The sequence below is a fragment of the Mastomys coucha genome, unplaced genomic scaffold (genome assembly GCF_008632895.1).
Source record: "Mastomys coucha isolate ucsf_1 unplaced genomic scaffold, UCSF_Mcou_1 pScaffold5, whole genome shotgun sequence".
In the NCBI taxonomy this organism is placed as follows: Eukaryota; Metazoa; Chordata; class Mammalia; order Rodentia; family Muridae; genus Mastomys; species Mastomys coucha.
In genome coordinates, this window is record NW_022196911.1 from 76,663,944 (window position 1) to 76,674,884 (window position 10,941).

The following is a 10,941-nucleotide window of genomic DNA, read 5'->3' on the forward strand; positions in this document are numbered from 1 at the left end:
CTTTTCCTAATTTATCGTTCTTGGAAGGAAGCTAGAAATCCACTGAAGCAGTTCAAATATCATCTTCAGTTATCAATTTTTAAAAATGTCTGAAGTTGTTAAATCGGAAGAAAGCAGAAGCATCAGACAGGATCCTACACATACAAATAGACCCTTCCCTTTGTCTCTGTCCCCGATAGGAGTGAGTCTGAGGACAGCCTTCAGACCCCCATCCTTCCACATCTGATGGTTTTGCCACCAGTGGGACACTTTCAGTTGGCTGAAGTGACTAGAGAGTTTATCTCATATGACTATGGCCTGGCCAAGTCTTGGGAGAAAGATCCCTTTGGCTCGTCTTGCTTTAAATGGGTCAACGTTACAGATCTAAGACTAGAGCTGTGAGCCCAGCAGCTAAGGAGTACCTCTTAGCACAGTCATTCGTTCTGTGGGTGACCCCAGGTCAGTCTCTCCCCCCACCCTCCTCCCGAGTTGGGTCTGTTCATTTGGAAACAAGGACATTAGGCCATGAGGTCCAGTAGGTGGAATAATTGCCCATGAAAAGCTTATTACACCCTGATCGCTCTGTGACTCTCCGTAGGGAAAGAGGCTTTGCAGATGTGCTGGAGGGGATAACCTTGTAATGGAGCAGATTGTCTGGACAGCCTGGTGGGCCCAGAGGAGCCTTTAAAGGGGGGAGAGTAGGGGAGGTCATGGATGGAGAGAGATGTGGAATCTATGGAAGATTATGTAATATGAGAAGACTTAATAGTCCCAGCTATCTTGAAAGAAGTGGGAAGGGGTTACGAGTCAGGGAACAATGGTGGGCCTATAGTGGCTGGACAAGATAAGGATATGTGTCCTCCCCTGGAGCTTCCAGAGGAATATGCAATCCTGCTGTTACCTTAGTGCAGTGAAGCCCATGCGAGACCTTATAGAACAGTGAGAGAATTAATACAGTGTCTTTTTTTGTGTGTGTGTGAGACAGGATTTCTCTGTATAGCCCTGGCTGTCCTGGAACTCACTCTGTAGACCAGGCTGGCCTCGAACTCAGAAATCTGCCTGCCTCTGCCTCCTAAGTGCTGGGATTAAAGGCATGTGCCACCACTGCCTGGCTATAATACAGTGTCTTAAACAACATTATACTACTAATGATTACAGCCACTACAATAGAAAATAAATACCAGAAACCTACCAGCTAAGCCATTCAGCATTCTTAAGAATTGTGAACAGTTTGGGCAGTCCCTGTAGAGAGTTTGGCTGTATGTGAGCGTGAGGGTGGGCATTGGCAGTAGACTCTTTCCCAGCTGTCTTTGCAAGTTTTCATCACCTCCATCTTTCAGCCATGCTTATGTATGTGACAGGTGTGTGTACAGAGCTTGCTTTATCTGGAGGATAGTACAACCTTGGGCCTTGGAATCTGAAGAGATCTTACATTACCTGGCCCTGCACCTTCTCTTCACACAGGTAAGTTCTGATCATCCTCAAATCAAGGGAATGAGCCCAGAGAGGGTCAGAGAGTCACCACAATCAGCTACTCAGAGGGGCATGGGCCACAGTTGCAAACTCCTAGCTAGGAGATTCTTCAGTTCAGCACATGGGGAAGTCCCAGTGTGGAGAGGGGTAGGGGAGAGAATGAGACAGAGTAGAGACTAGAACCCTGAACCCCTGTTCTGGCCTGTTCTCTCTATGCATTTGCTCATGGGGGCATAGGCCACACCAGACCTGTCTCTGCAGCTGGGGCAGAGTCAGGGTTAGGAGTCGGAGGGATTTGTGGTCGGGAGTGAAGCCCTAGCCTAGAGCGACTGTCAGTCAGCCCGGAAGCGGAGAAGTTCTCACGTCCCATCCAGAGGCTTCCAAAGGGCACGCGGCTGTGATTAGCAGAAGCACCTCGTGTCCCATGTAGACGTCCTCTCAGGAGCCACAGAGAGCAAAGTGCTGCCCACGTGACCCTGGAGAGACATGGTAGGGCAGTTTCATGTGGGTAGAACCCTGCGCTTGAGAGAGGCTCAGATGGTGGTGAGAGGCCACCCTAGGTTTACGTCTGGCCTGAACTTGCAGACAGGGTTAGAGGAACCCAGGGTAGCAGACAGAGTGTGGGCACCCAGAAAGGTCTCTGTTAAGGTTTTCTGTCCTGGGTAGCCTTCCCTATTTCTCCCTGTTTTTTTTTTTTTGTTTGTTTGTTTGTTTTGTTTTTTTTGTTTTTTTTTTCGAGACAGGGTTTCTCTGTGTAGCCTTGGCTGTCCTGGAACTCACTCTGTAGACCAGGCTGGCCTCAAACTCAGAAATCCTCCTGTTTCTGCCTCCCAAGTGCTGGGATTAAAGGTCTGCACCACCACCGCCCGACAAAAGTCCATGTTTATTTTTTTGTTTTTTTTTGTTTTTTGTTGTTGTTTTGTTTTGCTTTGCTTTTTTGGTATTTCGAGACAGGGTTTTTCGAGACAGGGTTTTTCTGTGTAGCCCTGGCTGTCCTGGTACTCACTCTGTAGACCAGGCTGGCCTTGAACACAGAAATCTGCCTGCCTCTGCCTCCTAAGTGCTGGGATTAAAGGTGTGCACCACCACCGGCTGGCCTCACTGTTTTATAACACTTACATTGGGTGGTGTTTTGCAGCACACAGGTTTTGACCTGTTTAGTGGATCATGCCATCAATGTACAAAAGTGGTGATTTGGGGTAAAATACACAGTGCATACGTCTTACAAAGGTAAGCACTGTTTGTAAAACAGTGAAACTTTGTAAACCCTCTCCATGTTTTTTTGGCTGGTGGGTCCGAGGCTTCCCTTAGCCCTCAGAGACAGAAACCTAGATGCAGAGAAAAGGCAGGATGATGTGGCCACTTCCACAAGACCAGCTTTTAATATGACTGTGGTTCGAAGCACGAATAAATAAACTCCAAAAAAAAAAAAAATGGAAAACCCAAACCGAACCTTAGAACATCAAAACCGAAGGCAGTAAGACGAAGCGAAACAAAACAAACCTTCCACAGACAAACAGAAACAGCCCCCACCCCAAACAAAACAAAACAAAACAAAACAAAAATCAGACTCTACAGCTGTGTCACAGGGAGAGAACAGTGTAGCTCCATGGACAGATACTGGGGTCACCCAGGCCACCGTACTTCCTCCACAGGTGCTGGGAAAAGAAGGAGGTGGGTACTGGTCACCTTTAGTGCAGGAGCCCCATGGGGCAGTGTGGGGGACAAGGCTAAGAACCTTCACAAACAACACAAGGATCAAACGTTGTAGAGAGTTCTGTGGTTTCCCTCTTGACTGCAGTTTCAATTCCAGAGCTGGGCTCAGGGTGACTTTGGGGCTGGAAACTGGTCCCACTGCCTGGGCAGCAGAGTGGGCTCCGGAAACCACACGGAGAAAATATCATGTACACGACGGAAGTGGAGGCGGTGCTGTAAGAAGTCTGAGCATGCAGGTGCTTTGTACATCTGGCAGTGAGATGTGATGGCAGGTTAGTTCTTGGACAGGTCCGGAGCGTGACTCATCGGTCCTGTGAGGGACACGAGGCAGGGCCCAGGACGGTTCATGTCAGATGTGGCCAGGTGAGGTTTGGCAGAAGTTCGCAATGTGTGCATATGGGGGGAGCTCTTGCTTCTTTCTGTCATCAGGGGCTATCCCACCTGAGCTTGCTGTCCCCTGTCCTGGGTTTTGGGCCTTTAAGGTCTGTTTGGAGGTGCTGGGTTGCCTGAAAGGTGTCAGCAGGCAATCTCCTCCAGGTTGCCCAAAGCTGTCTGCAGGGGCACATTCACAGTGTGGCTGATGGTTTCGGAGTGGTTTGGCATTGTGTCACAGGTGCTCTGTAGAGAAAAGAAAGGGGGCACTCGTCATTCGTTCAGAAAAATCCACTGCAAAGTCCCGTGAGGCACAGTGGGAGCCTCTTAAACACTCCAGTGGGTACAAGGTAACACAGCGGCTGACTTGGTTGACCGTGATGGTTTGGGGGGGGGGGGGGGGGGGGGGGAAGGGCTAGACTTGGAATGTACGCTTGATTTTTCTAGAGCAGTGGTTTTCAACCTTCCCAATGCTACGACCCTTTAATACAGTTCCTCTTGTGGTGACCCCAACTATAAAATTATTTTGTTGCTCCGTCATCACAGTAATTTTGCTACTGGTACGAATCGTAATGTAAATATCCGATACGCAGGGTGTCTGGTATTGCCTCTAAGAGCTAGTCCCCGGAGAGCTGGTCTTACCATGTTCTCATCATGGCTCCCTTCCTCTTCTTCTTTGCCAAGCAGGTCTAATAGCTTCTCTTTGATCAGCTGTAAGAAAGACAGGACATAGACCATCAGGCTGAGAGGATGCTGCAAAGGCCAAAGGCCAAAGCTCTTTCCTTGGAGTTGAGCCAGGGAGTCATATAGGCAGTGACAGTGTGGGCCGTGGCTGTACGGACAATGCCAAGAACTCTGCCTGGTGGACAGCTCTAGGGACCTCATTTTTCTCAAGCTTGCCTTTTGGACTCCATGTGATTTTGTTGCTCCAAACAGATCTTGGAGGAGGATGGGGATGGCTCTGCCTTGCTGTGTGGACTGCCTTCCCCGGTACATAAGCTAAAAGAGCTGGTGTGCTCAGATCCCCCATGGATCCTGGGGAGCACCCTGGGACTGGTAGCTCAAGTTGGCCTCACATTCATCATTCTCCTGCCCCAGTCTTCCCACCGCTGAGATTCCAGGTATATGCCACCACCCCAGCTTTGTTATTCACTTTCAAGGGCTAATAGCTCCACAAGATGAGTGCATGCCCAAGGTTAGAACACTTTATTCGTAGCAATGAAGGGTAGTTCTAAAATATGCTATCTAATGTGGTTCAATTTGCCATTCACTTTGTACTGCTTTTCACAAAAATTAATAAATCGAGCTGAACAAGAATCTGGCTTTATTTGGGTTGTAGTCGTCATGCTGAGGGACAAGGGGCTCTACCGAAATCATTGCTAGGGGTATTTTTTTTTCTTTCTTTCTTTGGGAAGCACAGTGAGGAGGCTGAGAGTCAGAGTCCCAAGCGACTGTGCATGTGGGAGTGTTGTAGGACCTCTGGAACCACCACCGGTCTCAGGGAGGCACACCTGGCCTGGTGTGCATTGCCCATCTGTGGCTAGGGACATGGAAGTCTCCAAGTAATCACTGGGGCAGAGCAGAGCTGGCATGGACCTATTCATAGGTAGGTTAGCCTACTGACTCAGCTGCTCTCCAGACAGCTGGCCCAGTCTGGCTTTCTGCCCAGATTACTCCAGGCACAGTAGTCCTGGGCAGGCTTACTCTTGCCTGAGTTAGAAAGTTGGAAGAGCTAGCATGCTCCTGGGCCTCTTGTCTGAGAATCTTTGAGACACATGGCCCCAGATGTCTCTAAGGGTTATATCTGCCCAGACTGTGAGTGGCAGAAGAGGCTGGTAGGCCCTGTAGTCTGCTCTCTGGGGATTGATGGGTTTTCCTGGGGCATGCCTCCTCCTGAGGGCTGGCTAGGCTCTGGAAGACAGTTCATAGAAGACAGGCATCTCGGAGGACAGACTTGTGAGTGGTGTGTCCTCCTGAGTGTGCTGTGTGTGGTATGCAGATCTGTGAATGTGGTCTGAATGTGTGTGTGTGTGTGTGTGTGTGCGTGCACACAAGTGTGTGTTGTATGAATGCATGTGATACTGTATGCTTAAGTGTGATATGTGTGTGATGCACATGCATGTAATATGTTGGGTATGTGACCTGTTGTATATAGATGTGGACTCACCTAGGATATGAAACCCTGCCCTAGTCCTACTGTGGAAGGGACTCAGGGCTGTCGTTGCACAGCCTGGCCTCTTCTCCTCCCTCTACTCCCTCTTTGTGATGTAGGACAGGTCCAAAGAGAGGAGGGTGGCCATTTCTTTCACATCCACTTCTCCTTCAGACTCCTGCCCCATGCTTAGGAGAAGCGTCTTTGTGCGGGTAGAATGAAGCTCCTGCCTCAGCCATGCTTGGTTCTGAGTCTGGGTATCCTGGCATTTTATCGTTCCCCCCCAGGGTAACCCCAAATCTTACCTCATAAATATAATCAAAGAGCTCTAGTATTGTAAGGATACTAGCACCAATGAACAATCCCATTTGACCACCAATGTCACCTGCAGAGGAAAGGGAGAGACCAGAGATTGGTTTTTACACACAGATCCAGAAATGGGTGAAGAGATGAAGCTGGAGCTCTTGAGTGTGCCCCTTCCAAGGTTAGCCTGGGTCTGGCCATGGGAGAGTCAGCCCTTTGCCAGGCCCACTTTCACTTCGATTGACACTGAGAGCCAAGTATGTCACTAACCAGCAGGGTTGGAGCTGGCCACTCACGGATGAGGTCCATGGGCCTACATAGGAGTGAAGTCCTGAGTCCTGAGTGGATATATATCATTGACACGGACACTGCCCTCTTGAGGACCCCAATGCTGATACGTCATGGCAGAGACAACACCTTTCCCGGGTGAGGCTCAGATGGATGGAAAAACCTGCTTCAGGTCTGTGTGTGAATGTAGATAGTGTGTGCAGAAAATGTCCACTATGGACATCCCTTCCAGATGTTTACAGCCTGAAGACTGGTCCTACTAAGATCAGCAGAGCCTGACTCCTTGTTCAGCTGTATATAATAACCCCCCCTCCTTATTCAGTGGTATGTAATAACCCTGCTTATTTGTGCAGCTATATGTGATAACCCTACCTACCTAGGCTCAAGATGGCTTCCTTTTGTTCCCGTCCATTCCCTTTGCTCCAATGCAAGCTTACTGGGTAGTGCTTACATCTGTATGAGCATGTCAGGTTGAGAGGTGCATTTGCATTAGTGTACAGCACATCTGGAATGCAGTTAGTATAGACAGACTACAGAATGTGGGTAGGCAGCATGTCTAATCATCGCTTTATGTGAGTGCATATCTCTTTCTAGGCACACAGTGTGTGTGTGTGTGTGTGTGTGTGTGTGTGTGTGTGTGTGTGAGATAGATATGGCTGGAGTATGCCTGAGTGTGTATAGCATGTGTGAGCATTATGTAGGTGTGAGTCTGTTCCTGTGTGTGCTACAAAGGTGTATGTAATGAGTATGTGGGCATATAGGCATGAAGAGTACCTGCATAGGTTTGCTGTGTGCATGGATGTACCTCTGAAGCAGTGCAGTGGGACACGGGACCGTGCAGTTGTGTGTGTGTGTGTTGGTTCTGGAGCATCATGGGTATATGGACCTATAGGTTGGCTTCAGTTTCAGCGTGCATGTGGTGGGTATAACACGGAAGTGTTGAGTGGTGTGCATATAGGGCAGTGGTGTGAAAAGGCTAAGCCGGGCCTGATGGCTGAAGGTTTGTATGTGGCACATGCTTCCCTTACAGGAGCACAGATGGTGGCACCATTTCTTCGTGGGCTATTCTGGGCAGGAACAAGATGCTGGGAACAAGTTCATCCTTATATCAGATGCAGACATGACGGATTCAAAGCCTGGACACTCCTCTCTCTCTCTCTCTCTCTCTCTCTCTCTCTCTCTCTTCCTCTCTCTCTCTCTCTGTGGTTGTGTGTGTGAGTGAGAGAGAGGAGAGAGAGAGAGAGAGAGAAAGGAGGAGAGAGAGAAAGGAGGAGAGAGAGAGAAAGGAGGAGAAAGAGAGAAAGGAGGAGGGGGGAGCGAGCATGAGTGAGTAAGGGTGATACCTGGTGCATGCTTGATCCTCTTAGGGAAGGGGGAAGTAACAGTCAGACCTCCAGGGGTGAGTGAGGGGTGTGGCCTGTGCTCAGGGCCTTTAACCACAATAACCTAGGAGCCTAAGTGAAAGCTATCTCCAGACAGCTGACACTAAACAAAGGGTTGCCCCTACCCTTCTTGATGGAATATAGAAATGCTCACTTGGCTCTGCTCATCCAGATAGGGCTGGGGTTCTGATGTGGTGACTCTCTAGGTGCCGCAGCTGCTATTGGTGGACTTTATCTGAGCTAACTACTGCAGTGACCTAGGTGTGATGGTTCATCTCCATCGTCAACTTGGCTAGATTGAGAAGCATCTTCAAGATTGGTAAGGCATACCTGTGGGTGGGTTTTTAAGGACATTTCTAAGATGATTAACAACTCTAAATATGGGAGGAACAATTCTAAATATGGGAGGCACCGTCCAACGGGCTGTGGGCCTGGGTGGAGTAGACAGGGAAAAGGGAAAAGGAAAAAGGAAAAAGGAAAAAAGAAAAAGGAAAAAGGAAGAAGGAAAAGGGAGAGAGTCTGCTGGCACAGGCATATTTCCTCCTTCCTCCCCCCTCCCTTTCTCCTCCCTTCCCCTCCCTCCCCCTTCCTCTCTCCATCCCCCTTCTATTCTCTGTCTTCTGGTTGCCATGTTCTGGCTGCTCTATCAATCATACTAGAACACTGAACTGAAAACCCTGAAATCCTGAGCCCAAACAAGCTCTTCCCCTCTTTAAGTTGTTTCAGTCAAGAAAAGTCAGACTGACAGGGTAGGTGACAGGAAGCCTGTTTTACAGAAACCCGAGGTTCAGCAAGGGGAAGCCCCTTGTCAGGATCCTCACAGCCACCCTTCAGAAAGGTAGTTCAAAGCCCGTTCTTCCTTCTATCCTTCCAGGTATAGCCTGCCCCTCCCAGGATGCTACTATCACTTAATTTGCACTGTGTCCTTTCTTTAGAGTGGGTAGGAGGTGGCACAGGTTGAGGGGCAGGGCCCTTGAACAGAATGGGAATGGCCAAATGGGTAGGGTAGGATAGGGTTGAACTCAATTCCTTGTGGACATTATTTCCTATCAGGACCAGGGCAGCCTGGTGTGGGAGTGGCAGTCAGGGTTGGTGGCCCTCTGGAACGATCGTCTTTTCCTGTTTGAGAAAGGGCTCTGGGTCCAGGGGGCAACACTCAGCTTCTCAGTACATTGCTATCTAGGCTCCATCAGGGTCCCTGAGAGTTTGGAAGCTTGGGGACCACCCAAGTTAAACATCCCCTCCTCCAATGCTCCTACCAGCACGCAAACCCTGGGATGCTAATGCCAACCTGGACACAGAGACTACGGAATCCAAGAGGGCAGGCCCAGAGAGGCCCTGAGAGACCTTTGTGTTCATTCCTCTCCACACAGAGGAAGCTAAAACGTAAGCTAAAGGTTAAACTGGGTCTATAGCCTTTACCACAGCAACCGTAAAAGAGTAACTAGTACATTAAAAAGTTTGCCTCCTTGGGAGTCTTGCCAGGTCTGCCTGCCTGTCTCCCGCCCACCTCCCCAACCACATCTCTCCTAAGAGATGTGGAAACTTATGTGGCAGACATTACAACTCACCAAGTAAGGCAGCAACTTCATACGCCTTCTTCTGTTCAATTGTCTCGTAATTGAGCGCCTCAAAAAATATATCCAGGACAAGAATGTTCTCTCTGCAGAGGGAGAATTACGCAGCACACACTGTTAGAACCCTTGGCATTCAAGGGACCAGCTAATCCAGCTTTCCTGTGTATGGATGCGGGAGGGAGGTCCAGGGAGCTGTCCAAAGGTAGAATTCTAGAAGCAGAGCTCCTATCAGCTGTGTCATTGTTTGTCCTCACCTCTACCCCCATCTCTCTCTCGGTATTCTTTCTGCAAGTCTAGGCTGGACCCACGAGTCTTCCAGGGCCTGCTTGGTTCTTAGCATGCAAATTAGTCCAGCCATTTCCTGACTAGATTGGCCTCAGTTTGAGTACTTACCTCAGCTGAACACCTAAGCCTTTATGGTCCATTCCCAAGAGTGCCTATTTTCCCCCTGAGATCCCTAATAAGCCTTTTAGGGTGGGATGCCCTGACCTGGCATTGCTCAGTCTTTTGCCAGAGTTGGGGAGAATTATGAGGAGCAAGCCTGTGGCAGCTCGGGGCTTCCTGGCAGAAGTCCTGGGCTCCTTCTATGCTTCTCCCGCAGGCAGGTGTGATAATGAGACACATCTTGGCAGGGAAACTCATTCCTAACTTGCGGAATGTCTGCTAAGCAGCAGTGCCTGGTGTTTCCTACATCCTGTCTTCTTTCTGAGGGGGCTTGGCATGCCTTCTCTCTATGTCTCTTGTTTTAAACCTGTTGATCAGAGGTCATCTCAGGAAGGGGCCTGGTGACTGTGGAATGGGAGAGTGGCCAGGAGGGAAAGGCGTAAGTGTGTTTCTACACTGTGGAACTTTACAGCGATGAGTAGGTTCCCTTTCCCCCATCTGGCTTCCACCCGGAGGGTCTTTCTGAAACTGTGATGTTGGTTCCAGTTAAAGATGATCACAACTCAGCTTCATGGTCGTGCACACTGCACTGCAGATGCTCTACCGCCATATGCCTGGCCAGCGGTTCCCACATTAGACGCCTCGGCTATAGAGTCTATCATTCCAGAATGTTCTGCTGGGCAGCGGCGTTCAAGACTACAAATTTGACACAGGCTACTGTCACCGCTCTTGGTTGCCCACCCAAACTAGGTAGTAAGTAAGACTTAATGGTACATTAAGACATTGCACATATTTTGGTGGCAGGGCATAGAGAACCAGGCAGGAATGGAGCTGGACACTTCCTCCCTGTTGGTCAGCTTTCAAGGTGCTGGGCAGGTGCTGAGATAGAAAAGTCAGCCATGAGCTGTGAGATACAAGACTAACCAGCCGGGGAAGATGAAGACATGGTGCAGGGTGGCGTGGAGGTTATGGGAGTAACTGACTGCTTTCTGATTACATTTGAGGCTTGCTCCACAAGAGGGTATCTACATTTGCTACTGTAAACCTCATGAGCCCATGGCTGGGGAGATCATAGTCTTCCCCATCCCAGGGGGAGGGGAGAATCTAGTACTGTTGCTTTGATAAAAGGACACGAGTCAAAACTTTCTTCTTCTAAATATATTTATAACCTATACTCACCGTTAGCTCATCCTATATGGCCTGTGGCATGTCCTTCTTTCCCTTTGTCTCTAATGTATCTTGTGCCAACTCTGTCCTAAGCCCCTACCATAACACTGTCTCTTGCTCATTTACCCTGTGAAAAGGGATTTGTTTT

At 49.2% G+C, this 10,941-nt stretch overlaps 1 protein-coding gene across 4 annotated transcripts in view; it reads right to left on the bottom strand.

Annotated features, from left to right (window-relative positions):
• Positions 1-2,815: 2,815 nt before the first annotated feature.
• Positions 2,816-10,941, bottom strand: part of Asic2 (acid sensing ion channel subunit 2) — a 1,070,182-nt gene continuing 1,062,056 nt past the window's right edge. For 2 of the 4 annotated variants that reach the window (XM_031354555.1, XM_031354554.1), the window contains exons 7-10: positions 9,237-9,328; positions 5,998-6,077; positions 4,183-4,251; positions 2,816-3,786 (exon numbers count right to left, since the gene is read on the bottom strand). In XM_031354555.1, the coding sequence (XP_031210415.1) occupies positions 3,685-3,786; positions 4,183-4,251; positions 5,998-6,077; positions 9,237-9,328 (343 nt within the window). In that variant the 3' untranslated portion in view covers positions 2,816-3,684. The remainder of the gene's footprint in view (positions 3,787-4,182; positions 4,252-5,997; positions 6,078-9,236; positions 9,329-10,941) is intronic. The other 2 variants (XM_031354556.1, XM_031354553.1) reach the window with 1 other exon arrangement.